Source organism: Leptinotarsa decemlineata, unplaced genomic scaffold, assembly GCF_025532065.1.
Source record: "Leptinotarsa decemlineata unplaced genomic scaffold, Ldec_3_MD MMD2_tig00026361_RagTag_RagTag, whole genome shotgun sequence".
NCBI classification, from domain to species: Eukaryota; Metazoa; Arthropoda; class Insecta; order Coleoptera; family Chrysomelidae; genus Leptinotarsa; species Leptinotarsa decemlineata.
This window is the reverse complement of record NW_027412704.1, coordinates 1348975-1369328: the sequence shown is the minus strand read 5'-3', so window position 1 is coordinate 1369328 and position 20354 is coordinate 1348975. Positions and strand designations below refer to the sequence as shown.

The following is a 20354-nucleotide window of genomic DNA, read 5'->3' as shown; positions in this document are numbered from 1 at the left end:
TCCACAACAATTTTGAGTTTGTATCATAGATATTTGAATGTGAAAAGAGCGATGTTGTCAGATATCAAAGCGAGATACTAATGGTGAATGAGGCTACTATATTACAGATTATTTCCCAATTTTATGAAAAAAAGGGACCTTGAAAATGAATTTCAGTTGGTTTTTACCTTTCTTCTGTTCCGAAAGACCCCTGGTTATATATTCATGTGAATTGATCGCAGCGTGAGCATACAGCAATGCATTTTTCGATTTTTAGAGTTCAGTACAGAATTTCAGGAGGAGCCTTTTAGTCATAAGGTATTTGTGTTCTGTGGTATGGAATTCCAAAAACCTACTGATTGAACAAAACCAGTCCTTGTTAATTTAGAACGAAAAATTCTAAATTCGTATCAAAGATGTGTATATATTATGTAGATTACTTTTTTCCGACAGGTGTCAGTGCATGATTTTCCACTGAAGTTATTCCTGCATATGCTGCTACACAACAGCCACAATAAATTTTCAATTATTGGAACACACTTGCAGACCGGTTTCGGCCTGTTTGGCCACTCGTCAGTGCAAGGTAGTGTATATCATCAACATAAAGTCGATGATTCCTTGAGAGTATCATTCCTTATACGAGGGATTGGGCAAATTTCGGATATACGGTTAGTTACCTCCTTCACAGGAAGTAACGAAGCTATTTAAAGCTGTTAAGAAATGCAATAGATGTCTCCACTTTACCACAGCAATAATTTTAGGTTACACTGACGAACTTGATTCATATCATACCCTGTGCCTATGCTAGCACCATTCTGGAGGGTTTTTGAACTGTTATTTAAAACTGAAAGCTGGACACTTTTTCAAGCTTTCTCCCATATGAGCCGGTTCTCTTTATCTCTATCCTCCATAATCGGTAGAACCTCCGCCAATCAGGATCAGACAAAAACGGACTTCATCGACTTTACCGAATCCCAAGCACGCAATTTTTATTCTGACGGAATTAATTGACTTGTGCTACGTTGGCAAAAGTTTCCAAATTCCACTCACTTCAAAGTATTCATTAAGATATAACAGTTTATTGTAGACTCAAAAAAAAGGAAAAAATTTTTGAAACGACCTAATATAACATGAAAAAAGATATCACAACTAATTTTTGGAATTTTTATTTCTATCAAGTAAAGATATCATAGATGGAGCGCTACAAGGTGAATTTTGTTAAGAAGGTGGGACTTTATTTCATCACAAATAACAATAAAGACTAAACAAATTCATTTTATTAACATTTACATTAGTCACAATATTTACAAGTCACCAAAAAAGTTTTGTGTGCACACTAAACAAAAATCAACGTGATTATCTTATTCGATAATTTCAATTCTTTTTCCTTGTATTCTTCTTTTGACTAGCCTTCTGGAAAATAAAAAAAGATATTGTACGTTCACTCCGGATGAAAATATTTCAACTTACACTTTCATCAACTTTTTCCTCTGTAATTTCTGGTAAATCAGACTTTGCCGACACCAATCTTCTGGCTCTCAAGTTCTTTCTAGGAGATTCAGTTGCATCTACAACAAAATTATGGCATGATATTATCATTGTCGTTAAAATAAATGTGCGTTCAATTACCTGAATGTGCAGAAGACACCGAATCTGCTCTACTCCTGGTCCTTTTCATACTTGTGCTGGCCTCAGAATCTTCCGTTTGTTTTTTCCTCGATCTTTTCGGGGGTGTTGCAGGATCAGATTTTGCTGATGCTATCGAACTTGTTTCAGAATGTTTCCTAGATCGTGTTTTAACTCCTGAATCAAAAATATATTGCTTCTAACAATTGTCAACGTGTTCAATAACAATTATCAACATGCTCAAAACGTTATTTCACTGGCAATGCGTTTCAACTACTTATGAACAAGTCAATAAACAAACCTTCGTTTTGCATATACATTTCATGAAACATTATTACTGAAACGACCACACCCTGTATATCTTTTTTAGCTGAGTGGAAAACTATATATACAGAAGAGGTAGTGTGAACAAAATTGTTGGAGGTTGTGTTTCAACGGTGGAAAACGTCTGTGGACCTGAATATATCAATATGACAATAAAACAAAAATATTAGGAAGCTATTGAAAGCATTTTGTTGTGAGACGAAGTAACAAAAGTTGTGTCTGGGAAATAACAGGTCTTTGTGAGACGGTGTAACTGAAACAAGTCTTTGTGAGATGAAGCAACTGAAAGTTTTCTTTGTCTTTGTGAAACAAAGTAACTGAAATTTGCCATTCTCTTTGTAGAAGACAGTACCTGAATGTTGTCTTTGTAAGATGAAGCGGCTGAAAGTTATTTACGTGAGATGAAGTACCTGATAAATGTCTTTGTGAGATAATATAACTGAACGTCATTTTTGGGAGATAATATAACGTACATTCGCTTTAGTGAGATAATATAACTGAAATTAGTTTTTGTGAGATGATATAACTGAACGTCGTTTTTGTGAGATAATATAACTGAACGTCGTTTTTGTGAGATAATATAACTGAAATTCATTTTAGTGAGATGATATAACTGAAAGTCGTTTTTGTGAGATGAAGTTACTGAAATTTGTCTTTGGGTAATGAAGTAACGGAGACTGAGAAACAGGAAGTTGTTTTCGTGAGATGAAGTAGCTGAAAGTTGTCTTTGTGAAACAGAGTAGCTAAAGGTTATTTTCATGCGATTAAATAACTGATAATCATCTTTGTGAGATAAAATAACTGAAAACTGTTTTGGTGAGATAAAGTAGAAGAAAGTTATTTTCGTGACATGAAGTACCTGATAGTTGTGTTTGTGAGATAATATAACTGAAAATGGTTTTTGTGAGATAATATAACTAAACGTCGTTTTTGTGGGATAATATAACTGGAATTCGTTTTAGTGAGATGATACAACTGAAAGTCGTTTTTGTGAGATGAAGTTACTGAAATTTGTCTTTGGGAAACGAAGTAACGAAAACTGAGAAATAGGAAGTTGTTTTCGTGTGATGAAGTAACTAAAAGTTGTCTTTGTGAAACAGAGTAGCTAAAGGTTATTTTCATGAGATTAAATAACACTGAAAACAGTTTTTGTGAGATAAATTAAAATGAAGTTATTTTCGTGACATGAAGTGCCTGATAGTTGTTTTTGTGAGATAATATAACTGAAAGTCATTTTTGTGAGATGATATAACTAAACGTCGTTTTTGTGGGATAATATAACTGAACGTCGTTTTTGTGAGATAATATAATTGAAATTCATTTTAGTGAGATGATATAACTGAAAGTCGTTTTTGTGAGATGAAGTTACTGAAATTTGTCTTTGGGAAATGAAGTAACGGAAACTAAGAAATAGGAGGTTGTTTTCGTGAGATGAAGTAACTAAAAGTTGTCTTTGTGAAACAGAGTAGCTGAAGGTTATTTTCATGAATAACTGAAAACAGTTTTTGTGAGATAAATTAGAAGAAAGTTATTTTCATGACATGAAGTATCTGATAGGTGTTTTTGTGAGATAATATAACTGAAAGTAGTTTTTGTGAGATAATATAACTGAAATTAATTTTTAGTGAGATGATATAACTGAAAGTCGTTTTTGTGAGATGAAGTTACTGAAATTTGTCTTTGGGTAATGAAGTAACTAAAAAACCCCTTTGTGAGAAAAAGTAACCACTTTAGTGAGATGAATTAACTGATAGTTGTCTCATTGAGATTAAATAACTGAAAGATGTTTTGCTTTTTCAAAAACCCTTTTTCTCCTCACCTGTTGGAGTTTTGGGACTCCCTGCTTGACTCCTTGTCTTCCGAGGTCGTTTTTCCGGCGTAGGAGGTTCACTTACTGAAGGAGGAAGTGAAATATCAGAAACCACAGATGCCGACCGACTCTTCCTCCTCGCTGGTTTGTTAATCGAACCAGCTGTGCTGTTCGAAGGAGAAGGTGAAACTTGGTAAACCTTTTTTTCTTCGGGATCCGGTTCACCTAATGCGAAATATTCTCCTTTCAATATTTGTTGCATCATGAAATATATAATAATATATAACAAAAATATTAAAAACATCAAAATTAACACTGAGTTGGGTCTAATGTCTGAACTGTTTAAATTATTCCAAATGATATGTTGGCCAAACCAGTTGTTACCTCAAAACTTGGACATCAGAACACAAGAGAGTCTCTTAAAACTTTCCAACCCTTGTTTAGTATCGAAGAGATCCTGGTCACATCTTTGATAATGACTATGAACCTATGATAATTCTATCAATATTCTTACCTTGAAACGGTTCCTTGTCCAACAACTTGATAGGATCCAAACCTTCCAACTCCAACGGCTTCACCGATTCTCCCTCATCCTCAGCCGTGAGTTCCGCAGGCGTCGGAACGCCCTTCACAATACTAGCCTGTCTCCTCGTTAGTCTTCTCGAGCTGGCGTAAACTTCCTTGCTACCTCTCTGCGACTTTGCCTCTTCAGAAATAACCGGCATCTGTGACACCGATCTAGCTTTGCCTCTGAGTTTTGGTTTGATCTCTGCCGCAGTTTCTCCCTCTACGGAGTTGCTTCTTTTCAAGGTACGCTTTCTCGAATACGTCTTCACTTCGTCAACGCTAGCACTACGGGTCTTCCTCAGAAGGGTCGCCACTTTGGGAGCTTCCAGGGTTTCTTTGGAGGTGTTCATTTCACAATCGATCGTGCTGCTGCTGCACTGAGATAGCCTCCTCGGTTTACTAGTTCTGGTAGAACAACGGGATGGAGAAGCAACTCTGGATTTAGGTTTCTCTGCCATTCAAATGGAAAACATACCGAAAATTATGAGAAATTATCAAAATCTTGAACAAATATAAAACACAAGCACTACAGGAAAACTTTTAAGGTGCTCTGAGAGTTGTGCCTGTGTGAAAGTAGTGATTCAATCGCTGAAGATTTAATTCATTTGGAAAAACAATCTCAGGAAGAGTCTCAGTGTGATACTTTGTCTTTACATGTACTTGACTGTAGAAATAGTGGGACCAGACGAAAATTCTGCTCTGAAAGCTGTGTCTGCGTGAAAGTAGTGATTCAATCGCTTGAGATATGGGCGGTAAATTAGGAAATTTCTCATGAAATAGGCGAGCTACTTTCTGTTGTGTTCGGGTTTTATCTCCGTAACCAATCATTTGTAAAACTGTTATTTTATGCATTTCCGTTAATCTAACCATTTGTCAGACTTGAAGTTAACGAACTTTAAACTTAAATTAAAATACTGACAACTAATGTTGTAACACACAAAACAAGTTGGCAAGGCGTTTTAAACTAACGTTGCCACGGAAATTATTTACAGTTTTGTTAAAGGATACCATCTAAAAAAAACATAGAGAAAGAGAATGGAGAGACCTTTCAAACGATATATCACAAACCTATACTTCCCATTTAAAAAATTGGGGGTTGTATCCGTCATTCGACGGGGGTTGAAGGTCGAACATATGTACAGATTCAGCTGTTTAGCCTGTTTAGTTTGTGGGTGAGACCCATACATTTTTTTGAGAAAAATAAAAAATCCCCGTATTTTTTCAACAGATGGCGTATGTTTCTTGGGAAAATAGATCGTTATAGTTATCAAACAAGAAACGTTAGTCAAGGAGTTACTATTTCCAGAAAAATTATAACAGTGTCAACTCACCTGGCGTAAAGACATCCTCCGTTTGCTTGTCATCCATTCCTTCCTGTAGCCCGTCCTTTGGAGCCTCCAAAGGACCCTGCGACATCAAACTGACACTTCTCCTGGTGACCCGCTTAATGAGAGGCTGCTCGATCTTCTTTTTACTCGTAGCATGGACCTGAGCAGTCACGACCAAGTCTTGTCTGACCGTTTCACCCTCCGTAGTATCCGAAGACGAATCTTCAGCATTCGTTCTGGCGGGAACCCTCGGAGGATAGACTCTTTGATTGGTTGACCAATCCACCTCTCCGACGAAACTTTCTTGGGCCAGGCTTTTCCTCGCAGTCTGCGACGATTGCTCGACTTTATTAGTGCCAGAACCTCCATCGACTTTGGTAGATTTATCAGTGTCTTCAGTTTCTAACTCGCCGTCTGTGGTATCCAACGATGAGAACGACGTGTTTGTGAACTGGTCCTTTTTTTTGCTCATTTTCGTATCCTCAATGGTAGCCGTTAACTCCGGAGGAACGAGCTTTTTCTGACAGTCAGTTGCAGATACTTTGACAGGCACTTCCTTGACGGTGGCTTTTGAATTCGTACTTTCTTGAGTGACTGTTTCCATTGTATCTTTGGTTTCATCATCTCTTTCCTTTGAAATTATCGTTTCTCTGCCCGTGGGTCCTTGTAAATCCTCCAAATCTTCCAATGCTGCACCTTCATCAATTCCTTTAGGTTCAGAAGATCTCTTAACTTCGTGGACCTCTTCCGTTGTGCTGAAATCCTCTGCAGACGTCCCACGGGCGCTGCTTTTGTTGATTTCTTCTGAAGAAACTTTCTCTGGACCATGATGTGATTCGCCGACGTCCAAACTTGCTGCAGCTTCTTCCCCTTCAACTTCTTTATCTAATTCCTCAGTCTCCATAACCGGAGCATCAACATTTTCCACGACATCATCCATTTCGTTGTCTTCAAGACATTTCTTTTTAACCGAGTGGTATTCGCCTTCTTCACTGTCTGAAGACTGACTAGAAGCTTCAGAACGATTGTGAGCCTGAATATTTTGCTCAAAAGAAACCTGCAAGTTGATAGAGCTCGAATTGCTCGCTTCCTCATCGTCCTCACTGGAGTTGATAACAATGACCTCTTCATTGCCAGATACTTTCTTTTCGGGTGTATATTCTATAAACGCCTTTTCTGTTTCAGGAATGGAACCTTCAGAAGAGCTGGCTGAGCTCTGCTCCATCTTTTTTGAAGGAGTTGTAGCTGCAGATTCTGTGATCCCAAACACGTTCACCTCCAGCTCATCAAATCCTGAATGATCTTCGGTACAAGATTGTTTATCATCGGCACCGCTTGACAGGTCTTCGTAGATTTCCATCGATATAACCTCCTCGCTCTTATCTTTGTTTTGAGATGAGCCTGCCGAATCTCTTTCACTTGCTTCACGCTCCAACTGATCAGCTGATTTGTTTTGAGAGACATTAGGCATGTTTTCTTCTGAAACAGTTTTATTATCCTCGATAGGTGGCGCTTCAACGCTAGATCCTCCGACTTCCTCGTTGGACATTTCAACTTCTACCTGGCCGGTTTCAGAATTTTCAACATTCGAGGTTTGGCTCAGAGTATCCGGTTTGAGTAAGTCTTGGGAAGAATTCTTCTTCTGCATGGCGGCAAGTTTCGCGTAAACAGACTTCATGTATTCGTGGACTGAATCGGAAATCTCGAGCTCGGGAACCTTATTTTGCGTTGATAATTCGAAACTTGCATCACTTTCCATAGAACTGTCGAAGTCTGTTGAGATTTCCAGGTCTTGTTTCCTTGTGACTGAACCGCTTACGTTATGGATTTTCTGAGTGGCCGGAGAGTTCAGACTGCTTCGAGAGACATCAGAAATTTTCAAACTCGTTTCCACGGTAGTAGTTCTCGAAACTCTAGGGGATTTTTCTTCGGAGACGGTCTTTTCCGTTTTCGAAAACGTTGTCTCTTTGCTTACCGTTGTGTCACTCTTCATGGGGGTGCACAATCTCAAAAACGTGTTCTGTTCCAGAACCTGCCGACTCAGCGACCTTCTACCCTTAACTTTGAGCAACAACCTTGGCGACTGCACCGGTGGTGTCGAGTCTTCAGAAATACGCTCCGAGTTAGATGCAGACACATCAATTTTTTTACCTTCTGTTGCTGAGTCATCTTGCGAAATTTTTGGCAGCTGTTGAGCGACTTGAGAGGAGGTATTTTTAGCAAGTCTCGGACTGGAACGCACCGGAGACATTTCTTTGAACGATCCTGAAACAAGAGGGCATCTCTCTGACCTACTTCGTGTACACGAAATTTTGTTCCTCCTCAAGGAACTAGTAATCGAAATCGAGTATCAAGCTGTCATTAAATTTGTTTTTGAAAGACAATACGCCTACGCAAATCAAAGATGAGTTGGATTCTGTGTATGGGGACTCTGCACCATCAATTACCACAGTGGAATTTTGGGCAGCTGAATTTAAACGTGACGCTAAGAGTTTGGGAGACGATGAACGTTTGGAACGTCCAAGAACTGCATCTACCGACGGAAACATCACCAAAGTTCACCAAATGGTGCTAGACGACCGACGAACTAAAATGAGAGAGATAGCAGAGGTTATGAACATGTCAAAAGAACGTGTTTGTCACATTTGGGCCGCGTTTGCTCACGTTAGACCAATGAGTGTTTTTTTTGCTGATATATTTATGGCAACACTGTTTTTGACAGATCACGCGTGAATCGTGTCTTGTATCAATATCAACCTTGTTCAGTTTGGCCTATAATTTAACCATGAATGGACTTACGAATGAACAACGTTTGCAAATTATTGAATTTTATTATTAAAATTCATGCTCGGTGAAGAATCGTGCACTTCTTCCAATTTAAGGGCAGTTTCGTCGGCCTACTGAGGGAGCTATTCGGAAGCTTGTGACTGAATTTTGAACCCAGTTTACATTACTGGACATTAAACCACCAACACGCATACGTAGAGTGAGGACTTAAGAAAATATTGCGGCTGTATCCGCCAGTGTTCGTGATGGCCGTGAAATGCCGATTCGCCGCCGTTCGCAGCAACTGGGCCTCTGTTACTCCACTACGTGGAAAATTTTCCGAAACGATTTGGGTGTAAAACCTTATAAGATACAGCTGGTGCAAGAGTTGAAGCCACACGACCAACCACAACGTCTAACATTTGGTGAATGGGAGCTGGCAAAGTTGAAGTAAGATCCACATTTTTATCGAAAAATTTTGTTCAGCTTCTAGGCTCATTTCTGGTTGAATGGATACGTTAAAAAGCAAAATTGCCACATCTGGAGTGAATACCAACCACAAGCATTGCAAGAGCTACCGATGCATCCCGAAAAAGTCACTGTTTGGTGTAGATTATGGGTCAATGGCATCATCGGGCCGTACTTTTTCAAAGACGACAAAGGCCGGAACGTTTTCCCACCCTTGTGTTTTATGAAAGTGTTTTTTTCATTCTTTATTAATATCCAGACCGCGGCATTGCTGTGTTTGCCTCCATTTGTGACTGTATCGGCCCCCCACCTCCCCGTATAAGATATTCCGCCAAAAATGATCGGTAGTGCGAGGGAAGATGAGTAGCTGGAATGCCACCGGAAATACAGTCCACGTTCAAACAAAAATACTTACCATATCTTTCAAAACAGCAGAAACAACATAAAAAACCAATCTTCAATCAAAAAATCCGCCAAAAATGATCGGGAGTGCAAGAGAAGACGAGTCGCTCGAATGTCACAGGAAATACAGTCCACGTACAAACAAAAATACTTACCATATCTTTCAAAACAACAGAAACAATTAAAAAAACCTTCAATCAGAAAAAACAAAAAGACTCACTTTTATAACTCCTTCTCCCCCTTGGAGATTCAACGGCAGATTCGTTTGGACTCGGATCCCTCTCAATTTCCCGGCTTTCTTCGTCTTCCTTCACCGAATCCCCCTCCAACTTTGTACTTTCCAAATTCGTAAACTCTTGTTGCTCCTTCTCGTGGGACAGCTCTTCCAGCGAAGTATTCGGTGAATAAAACACGTCATCGTTAGTGGAACGACTACTTTCTTTCGAGGAAACCATACAACTAATATCTTTGGAAGACAAAGAAGATTTCTGGAGTATCTGGTCTTCGAGAGCGGTGCTTTCGGCTGGTTTCGAGCTCAGATCGCTGAAAGAGTCCTGAAATTGGACATGCTGAGGCCGAGGGGTTCTGGATACGGATCTTCTCGAGCGCAGACCAATGCCCGATTTCTGAAATCAGATACTTGTGATGTGGTACTGTTTTTCAGGCACTCTGTATAGCATAAAAAACCCTGGATACTTACCCTGTCACTTCTTCCTGCATCTTCTTCTTCTTCAATATTTCTACCCTGAAAATTTAATGAATACTTCAAGATTAATTGTATATTCAAAACCAACAGTTATTTTCTTTCAAGAACTAGACCAAGAACAAGACCAATCTAAGTCCCCTTTTATATACCATGGGGCATAACTATTATAGATAATAGGAGTACCACAAGGTAGTGTCTTGGGGCCACTTTCATTTATAATTTATGTAAATGACTTTCATACGATTGGCAAACCTAATGAAGCCATCGGAACAATATTCTCTTCCAGTTTTAGTTTTAATCATCTGTATTTATGAGGTAGGCGTTGTGACAAACAAATAATAAAGCAACTAATCATCATTTTCATCGACTACTATGAATTTAAGGTTATCACGAATTCAAATAATTGTGCTGCACATCAAAAAGCACCAATAATAAAGCTCTACAATTATCAAAGTTTCAGTCTTAATGTACTTTCAAAGAGTTATTAATAGTGGATAATTTTACAGGCAACTTAGAGAGATTATCTTTGTCAAGTATCTGAACTTTTTCTTGTAGTAGTTTTGATTCAGTTCTGAATCTTCTGTTTAATCCCGAGGCTAATATTATTTGAACGTCGATAGGTCATTGATATACATTACGAAAAAGAGTGGTCCCAGCACTGACCCTTGTAGAACTCTTTACTCAATTGCCCTAGTTTTGGTTTTATATGATATGATATGCTTTGTGACAATCATTTTTATCACTTCAAAGGTCATTGGGAGTTCAAATAATTGTACTGCATATCAGTAAGCACCAAGAATCCAGCTGTACAGAAGTTTCAGTATTCAAAAATTCATCTGAGTTTCTTTTATGAAAAAGAGAATCCTGAAGGAGGTGGTAGCAGTTTGAGTTTAGTTTCAATCCATCAGTTTCATCCCGAGACCAATATGATTTGAACCTTGGTATGTCATTCATACATAGTGCGAAAAGTAGGGGTCCCAACACTGAGCCTTGTGGAACTCCTTGCTCAGTTGTCTCAGTCTTGGTTCCATGTGGTCTTGGTGAAACAATATCCAAGGACCAAGACATTTCCTTTTAATTTTTTGGTACTGTAATCAATATTTTTCAAATCAACTTACCTTCAGGATACCTTGAGGTGTACAGACATTCATAATCGTGCTTGATAGGTTAGACTGGTCCTGTTGCAATGAGGTCTTTCTCCTAACAATAGGCGTGAGCATTATGGCGTGCACTGAGACGTTCATTTTGGGGGGACTTCCAGTGGAAAGCCTCGGAGTCAGTTTGAGTTTTTTTGGGGGAGACGGGCCAAACCCTTCGCCGTTTTCGTCGAATTCAATGACGTTGGGAGTTATTATATTTGGCGTCATTCTAAGAAAAATCAGAACATACGATTGATGACCATAATCACAGCTGCACGGAAGAGATTACTTTGAAAATTATTCGATAGAAAGAATCTCTTACGTTCATCATAATCTCTTTTACTCACCTGGTGCCATTTTTAAAGGCCTTGGGCGTCCTCAAAAACGGCGTTTCTTCAGTCAGCAACTCATTGAATTTGGTTTCATTCAAATTGTCCTGAAACGTATGCTTGGCCTTTGCTAATGCCGCGTGTATCAATGTCGACTTATATTGAATTTGTTCGTTGGTATTGTGAACGAAGACGGAGAGAGGAGTCGGTCTAGAAACTGTAATTATACGCAATCCTTAGAAAAGGGATCAATGTGAAATAGACAAATATATGGTGAGCCTCGAACTTTTCCCTACAAATGAAAAACTTTTTCGTTATAGATTCGTTAGAAATTTTAGTGAAACTTTGATCAAATACGTACATATGGGATAAGAATGACAACTTTTCATCAAATATAACACCAAAATCTTTAACTTCATCAACTTGGTTCGACAGCACACCTACCTACTGCGCCAAATTGGTAAATGAATAAACGAATGAACAAAACTCACCTTCCTTCCAAAGATTTGTCCTCTCCTTCCTGACGTATTCCACGAGGTTCCTGTTCACGTCCGGCAACAGAGACTTGAAGATCCTCACCACTTGATCCGTCGTCGAAACATTACTCTGCCCGATCAACCCTTGCCTGCCGTTGTTTCTAACAACGCCTGCGTGATAATCGAACGCTTCGAGATACCTCGACCGCAGCAGATAGTAGAAAACCTGCAGCTCGTCCGAAGAAGCGCTGTTGGCGTTCTTCAAGTACTTGATGAACGCCTGTTCCTCGCCAGAACCCAAGTTCTTGTACAGCAGATCGTGGAGGCAGTCATTCTTTTTGCATTCCTCGAAGAGGTGCATCAGGAGGTCTTCGTCTGCGCCGTTCCGGTGCTGCTTCATGAAGTAGAACGCCTCGTCGAGCATCTTGTTGGCTACGAACAGGCTGATGGCCGTTAGGAAGTCGGTGTGGTCCGTCATGGGCGGTTTTCTGGTTTGTATGTAGAGCAGGGCGAAGTTGTACTGCTTCTGGACGCAGAGAGACCTCATCGCGATCGTATGTTGCCACGGTTGAAGGTCTTCGCCTAGCACGAAGGGGTCCAGTAACTGCTCCATGGCCGTAGCGAAATCGCCGTGATCCAATTGCCAGAAAGCTTGGGTGATTTTTATGACGCTTGTACTCACCTTTGAAAACGACAAATTCATATAAAGTGCTTGCATTGAAGTGGGAATCTTGGGATATTTTTTACTAATAGTCAGTCACTGTCAAATTTGACATTTTGCCTAGAAAATTCCCCAGAGAATTTTGAATCAAGTCATTGGCACATCTGTAGGTGTAATAAGGATTCGCCAATTAAAATGCTGGCTTCGACAACGTTTTTCGGTGATTTTTCAATGACTAATCGTGTGCCGTTGCACAGCCGTGGTGGATTCAAATTACGGAGCGATCCAACCTTCAGTTGTAAATTATGCGGATGATTCACAGCTTCGGTGGTATCGCAAACTCCATCTACGCTCGATGGACAAACAATAATAGTGACCGAAAACTATAGGAATGAGGGAAGGTTAACTGTATGAGAGAGACAGAAGACCGGCTTCGTTCTCATCCCTACTCCGTGCTTTTTACTGAGTGAGAAGTGACACCGGTAGACACCTGCCGGGAATGACTAATCTAGGATTAAATTACTTCTACGACAACTCTCGTACATTCATAAATGAATATACACTTACCTTGAAAACTGCGGGAAATTTGATGAGATACGTAATAACGGGGGAGTAGCGACTCTTCTCCAAAGCCATCGCCAAATCCAGAAACAAGTAAATCACAAGTGAATGCTTGTGCTTGATTTCGGCCACGTCGACCAGGTACGTCCGTATCAAAGACTGCAAAGAGGGCGGAGGGTACAGCCCGTTCCCGTTGTCTTCACGCCACTGCGCTTGCAAGTGACTCCCACCGCAATTCCTGTTGATGAGGTTGTCGATGAACAGAAGACTGTCTTTGCTGGCGAAGGTCTCCTCGTTAAGAAGCTGCAGCTCAGTCCGCTTGTCGTTGTAGAATTTGGTGAGCTCTTGGACCGGATACGGGGCGCCGATTTTGTCAGAGTTTCGGGGGTACATCGAAGGAGCATATTCCGGCAACAGACCTATGTTGACCAGCCACTGCAGGACCTCGAAATACACGCTGACCATCTGCAAGCTCCGCCTCTGTTCCTCGACCAGGTCAGGGCAAGAAAGGAACGAGCTCAGCTTGTTGATGATATAAGAGTACAAGACGCACAGGTTGTTAATCTGTCTGATGCAGCTGTTGAGGAGAACAGTCGTGTTGTTGTCCAGCTGCGACTGGGAGTGATCGAACAAGGGGGCGCAGTACCTGTCACAGTGAGTTTTCATACTGACAGCTCGCTGAAACGCCCAGTTGAGGAGAAAGTCCAGGGAGCAACCTGCGGAAGAAAAACTACCATTCGCCCATTCGAAAGCACACTTGCATAACCAGCCTACGAGCTGGTGCTCCAGCCCCACGTTCAGTATGATTTCCCTCTGAGTCCCAGTGGAAAAAGACGAATTCAAAGACTCCTCGCTGAATAACGGTGTCAGCCCAAGTGACAGCACCTGCCTCGAAACCTCACTGGGCTTGAGAAGACACAGAGGCCCGGTTGACTCGATCTGATGAAGCAAAGCTTGCTGGAGGCCTCTATTGTGAAACAGCACAACATCGTTTTCTCGGAGCACCAACAAATCGAACGACAGCGAAGTCGGGTAGAAGTGTTCCTCCAGCCTCTGCACGCCTACGAATTGCGCCAACGATTTTGGATCCAAAGCAACGTCCAATAGGGGCCCTGTTTTACCGTTACCCGTTATGTGGATCATGTCGGTGAGCGAGAGTCGTAACAAGTAGTTGCTACAGTTCTTCCATCTGGAGAAGTTGGGCATCTGCTCTTTGTACCACTGGTTCAAGTCAAAGATGAGGATGTTGGTTTGATTGATGTTTTCTCCGAACCATACTGTCCACGATATGAGGCATAGCGCTAAATTGTCTCCGGACGAGACGCGTGAATTGTGTTCCTTACCTGGGGGGATTTTGGAGATCGGTTGGAGACCCAAGCATTGGCCCCATTTTGGATCAGGCCCATGTCTGGAATACAATAGCAAGTGAGAAATTGTTTCCTATGTTTACATTTATATGAAAATGTGATGAACCAGTCATCTATTTTCTATCTTTATCTCTGGAAATTGCAATCAAAGGATCTCAACCTCATTATGTGTTTTGTGAATGGTTCAAATTTTTTCTCATTGAAAAATGCTACTATAGCTAACAGAAATACTTGAATGATAGTTGATGCTAGTCTATAGTTTTCAATTGTCCGTATTGTTCAGTTTGTCATCAACATCATAATCAAAATCATTGTTATCAACTGTACCGACATGACCATCGACACTATCAACATCGTCATCATTATGATCAACATCATTATCATTATCAACACTATGATCATCATCTAAATTATCATCATCAACATCATCATAAACATCATCATCAACACCATCATTTACACAAATAAATGAGATTTATTGGTGATTTATTTCACCAATGAAGTATGCAAACAGATGCCTTCGTTCATGAAGATTGTTTCTTCATCATCATCAATATCATTATTTTCAACATAGCCATCAACATCATCATCATCATCACCATGATTAACATTTCATCAACATCAATAATATCATGATTAACATCCTCATCAACATCAATAACATCATTATCAATACTATCATCATCATTATCAATACTTTCATCAACATCATCGTCATTATCATCAACAACATTGGCATCATCAACAACATTGGCATCATCAACAACGTCGTCGTCATCAACAACGTCGTCGTCATCAACAACGTCGTTGTCATCAACAACTTCGTTGTCATCAACAACTTCGTTGTCATCAACAACATCGCCATCATCTACAACGTCGTCGTCATCATTATCAACACTATCGTCGTCATGATTATCAACATCATCATCAACACCATCAGCATCATCACCAAAAACAACATCGTCATCAACAACAACATCGTCATCATCAGCAACATCGTCGCCATCTACAACGTCGTCGTCATCATTATCAACATTATCATCGTTCGTCATTATTATTGACATGATCATCATCAACACCATTATCATCAACAACATGATCACCATCATCAACACCATTATTATCAACAACATGATCATCATCAACAACATTATTATCGTCATCAACAACATCGTCATCAACAGCATCGTCGTCAACAACAGCATCGTCGTCAACAACAGCATCGTCGTCAACAACAGCATCGTCGTCAACAACAGCATCGTCGTCAACAACAGCATCGTCGTCAACAACAGCATCGTCGTCAACAACAGCATCGTCGTAAACAACATCGTCAACAACATCGTCGTCAACAACAACATCGTCGTCAACAACAACATCGTCGTCAACAACAACATCGTCGTCAACAACAACATCGTCGTCAACAACAACATCGTCGTCAACAACAACATCGTCGTCAACAACAACATCGTCGTCAACAACAACATCGTCGTCAACAACAACATCGTCGTCAACAACAACATCGTCGTCAACAACAACATCGTCGTCAACAACAACATCGTCGTCAACAACATCGTCATCAACAACAACATCGTCATCAACAACAACATCGTCATCATCAACAACATCGTCATCAACAACAACATCGTCATCAACAACAACATCGTCATCAACAACAACATCGTTATCAACAACATCGCCGTCATCAACAACATCGCCGTCGTCAACAACATCGTCGTCATCAACAACATCGTCGTCAACAACATCGTCGTCATCAACAACATCGTCGTCATCAACAACATCGCCGTCATCATCAACATCGTTCGTCATTATCAAAATCACATCATTATCGATACCATCATAATTATCTACACCATCATCAATATCGTAATCCTCATTATCAACAACATTCACACAATCATCAGTTTCATCTTCAACAACATCCCCATCAACAACATTCTCATCATCAACATTCTCATATCAACATCCTCAACATTCTCATCAACAACATCGTCATCAACACTATCATCAACATCGTCATTATTACCAGTATCATCATCATCAACATCGTCATCATTATCATCGTCATCATCATTATCAACATCAACACAATCATCAACATCTTCATTATCAACATATTCATCATCATCAACATCGTTATTATTACCAACCTGATCATCATTAACATCGTCATCATTATCATCAATATCTTTATCTACACAATCATCAACATCTTTATCTACACAATCATCAACATCAATCATCAACATTACCATCTCACACAAATAAGACTTATTTGTGACGTATTTTACCGATATATCATACAAAGAGGTGAATTTATTTTGAGCCTCAGTTTATAAACATTGTTTCTTTACATTGAGAACACTAGGACAATTCTAATTTATTTTCTATTTTCATTACCAAATTCATTCTGTTAGAAATGAATCAAAAACCCCATGTATGAGTATGAGTTGTTGGGCAAAGTTAACATCTTTTTGCATCATAATATATTTCTATTGAAACACCATTTGTATCATTGATACTCACTTGACCTCTTCCAACGGTCCCAATTCCACCTGGAATCGAACCGAACAGTGCTGGAAATCTTGATACAGGAACCCGTAGCCTTCGTGGAACTCTTTAGATTCATAACAGAGTGAATACATCACAACCAGCGGCAAGCCAGACTGATCTACCTCGGACTTGCTGTACGATACCCAAACGTAACAAAATGCTCTCGGATCATCCGCTGGTTCTTGCAGAGCAAACTTTGTGACAGGCAAGTGCCCTTCGCAAACCGGAGAAGTATACACCAACGTAAGGGTGGTGAGATCCCAGAGCTGGAACGCTCCGAAGTTATACCCGACAAGGAGGGAAGTTAGTTGGGGACAATAGTAAAGACCGCTTGTGATAACTTCCTCTTTGTTGACGTAGATCCGGTCATCTCCTTTTGGCCCCTTGAGAATGAAGTGCTCGGTCAGGCTGTCGAGAACAGCGTTCAGGTGTATCGCAAGATGAGTTCCATCCCGCATTGATCTTTCTTTGTAGTACTCGATTTTAGGTATGTTTTTTGACGTCAGTAGTACTAGCTGGCAAGGGTTCAGTTCGTCTTTTCTGGTAGTCGAGAATAGAGCTTCTTCGCAGATTTGTCGGCAAATGTCTATGAGAATTACACAACCACCGTCTGTACCCACAGCTAAAATCCCATCGAAATTCCTCAACGGACCTGGGAGGTTCAGGTCTTCTATGCCTGGATCAATTACATGTAAATAGGATATCTGAAATGAAATGAAAACTCGCTAATACAGTTTACCGAAAGATTTTCACCACACCAAGTTTTTGAAACCATGACAGGTGTTCACACAAACAGGAATGATAAATTAATTTTGAGTTACAGCGGTTTTATACTCATTAATATTAGTTGCTACCTAAGTTTCGATTGTAAACATGATTCCAGGCAGAAAAGTGCTTGGAAACTGTTTCTATGTACCTTTATACATGTTTGAATTTCCGCCCAGTTTGACCTATGTAAGTACTAAGTATGTAATTTTCTTCTGATTAATTTATTAACCTATTTTCAGGAGGACCCAATGAATTAGGTGTCATATCAGGTTTTTTCAGATAGCTTTCTATCCTCAAATGGTTGTAACTTAAAAGGTTAATTTATTGTTGCAGCTTTTGAAAGTAACTGAATAACGAAACTGTCATGGTTTGAAAATCAGCTACAGCAAAAATCTAGTGAGATTCAATATGGAATTACATCAAGTAGCGGCCAGTACATTTTTAAAATGAAATACTTGTTTTATCGGTCCAGTGTAGGCAGAAGTAAATTTACCAGTGAAATAAAAAAAACTGTTCTGGAAATTTGAAACAACTACATAATCTGGAAAAACAATTTCCAACACTTGATTCTGAATATGACATTCATAAGAAAACAACGAAAACAGTACATACACAGTACAAAAGGTTCATTCTGTTTTGAAAAAATTTAAAATTCTGTTGTTAATAGACATCCCACTGACTCATCAATTTATTCCCAAATATCAATACTTTTTCAATTATATTTTGTAGAACTCAAAATTATTTTCGCATCTGAGAACAATGTAAACAGTAAAGAAGTATAAATGAACTACTGGACAGAGATACTAACCTTTTCCTTGATCTGTATAGCCCGTATTACTTTCGAACTGAAAACATCAAATATGCAGACCAAGCCTCCACTGATAGCGCAATCTATACCAACGGCTAGAAGAGACAGTCTCCCGTGCGGTCTACGAATTTCTTCAACACATACAATACTAGTGTTTGAATCCTTCAAAATATATCCAAATGTCCATGCTCCAACTTTGCAACCAGTTTTCGCATTTCTAACTTCCAAAGAAGGCCCTTTCGCGTGCCATACATGACGAGTGTCTTGCAGAAGTCTTCCCGATAATGGGAGTCCTGGAAAAATAGTGAAAGATGACAAATGAACTACTATTGCGGTACTTGTTTTTCTGTATTGTTTCACATTGAAATTTTTCATCTGTGCCCTCATTTAACCTGCTGACACAATAATAATAATGCCCAGAGTCTTTGCTGGAGCATAATAAAGTCGTATCATATAAAAACAAGGTATATCTTGCTAGTTCCGTTAAGCTGCATAGATCATTGATATATATGAAGAACAATAGCGGACCTAAAACGGAGCCCTGAGGAACGCCATGCTTCATTTCTTTGAGGTCTGACTTTACGTTGTTCACCTCAACGTATTCAACATATATTTGTCTAAAGCATATGATTGTATGGGTCACGAATATCTACTTGAAAGCAGATTAGAGTCTCATCAGTCTTCAACCTTTTCGATATCCCAGCTATCCAATTTTCAAAATATATAGCAGAAAAAGTAGCGGTCCCAGTGTTGAACCTTGTGATACTCCGACTTTTAAGTCGCCTTCTGATAAGACTGATGGGGTTTTCACAATCATCGTCCACTTTTTTAGTCCATAGAAAATTCAAGACACTTTGAAGGTTATGCCACAGATTTATTAATCCTCCAGCAATGAAGTCTACAATTTCTTACCCTCGCTTGAGACGACGTTGTACTCATTGTGAGGAACAAATTCCAAAGTCGGGTGCCGAAACGGTAAAACTTTATTTATTGAAAGTGACATTTCGAATTTTGAGGTTAAAAACTATAATGTTTGGTTTGAACTCCTTTAATAAATTTTTGCGGTTTCTCAAGCACTTAATTATCCATTTTATGACAGATCACTACACAAAACATTTTTTAGAGGCTTTATTATAATTAATATTTATTAAATCAACAGAAAACAGTTAAACAATTCAAACAAGAACACCGCTTCCTGTCACAGCTGACAATGACAACTGAAGCAAAATTCAAAGGTACGTTCCAAACGTTAATAGTTAACTTCTGTGACTGGTAGATGGTCACATTTGGTATAGAATAATCAGTTTTATTTCAGAGACGAACAATGCTGTTGAAAACTTTCGTTTTCTTCAATGTCTTACATTATTTCGGTTATTTTTTAAATAACCATTGACATTTTTAGGATATTATTCAAAAATGGAAAATGGGGATGTCTATATTTAAACATTTCGGAACACATCCGTGCCACAAAGGCTTCAAAAAAATTAAAATATTCAAACTTTTTTGCAAATCCGATAAATCGTGGGATCACAAAACATGCCGTTTTTTATTCACATTGGGTTCACATAGATGTATGCCTTGTATAATTTAATTCAACTTTCTCAAATATATTGCATCTCGCATCTATTGAAAGTTTATATATATTGAATGTAAAAAAAGTTTACGTAAAAATTGTAGAACTCTGAAAAAAGAACCCCA

General features: G+C 39.4%; 2 protein-coding genes across 3 annotated transcripts; both read right to left on the bottom strand.

The window, feature by feature from the left end:
- Positions 1 to 1236: 1236 nt before the first annotated feature.
- Elys (AT hook containing transcription factor 1 homolog) lies at positions 1237 to 19883 on the bottom strand. Of its 2 annotated transcripts, none has more exons than XM_023165645.2 (15): positions 19569 to 19883; positions 18657 to 18949; positions 17054 to 17784; positions 13149 to 14550; positions 11936 to 12602; positions 11463 to 11661; positions 11095 to 11344; positions 9971 to 10015; positions 9491 to 9896; positions 5638 to 7899; positions 4254 to 4757; positions 3749 to 3964; positions 1609 to 1782; positions 1450 to 1547; positions 1237 to 1392 (listed from the first exon to the last, which is right to left on the bottom strand). In XM_023165645.2, the coding sequence occupies exons 1-15, from the start codon at positions 19657 to 19659 to the stop codon at positions 1354 to 1356; spliced, it is 7377 nt and encodes a 2458-aa protein (XP_023021413.2). In that variant the 5' UTR covers positions 19660 to 19883; the 3' UTR covers positions 1237 to 1353. The 2 variants fall into 2 exon arrangements, with proteins under 2 accessions (XP_023021413.2, XP_074041102.1); XM_074185001.1 differs by having other exon boundaries at positions 1237 to 1389.
- On the bottom strand, positions 14918 to 15767 carry LOC141486650 (uncharacterized). Its single transcript, XM_074185003.1, has one exon. The coding sequence runs from the start codon at positions 15748 to 15750 to the stop codon at positions 15034 to 15036; it is 717 nt and encodes a 238-aa protein (XP_074041104.1). The 5' UTR covers positions 15751 to 15767; the 3' UTR covers positions 14918 to 15033.
- Positions 19884 to 20354: the final 471 nt, after the last annotated feature.

Excerpts from the sequence above, each read along its gene's own strand:
- LOC141486650 (XM_074185003.1), bottom strand. The coding sequence starts at position 15,750 with ATGCTGTTGTTGACGACGATGCTGTTGTTGACGACGATGCTGTTGTTG.
- Elys (XM_023165645.2), bottom strand. The coding sequence starts at position 19,659 with ATGTCACTTTCAATAAATAAAGTTTTACCGTTTCGGCACCCGACTTTG. Across the intron at positions 12,603-13,148 it reads AATTTCCCGCAGTTTTCAAG|GTGAGTACAAGCGTCATAAA; the intron begins GTAAGTGTATAT and ends TCGTTTTCAAAG. Across the intron at positions 9,897-9,970 it reads ATGCAGGAAGAAGTGACAGG|AAATCGGGCATTGGTCTGCG; the intron begins GTAAGTATCCAG and ends ATCTGATTTCAG.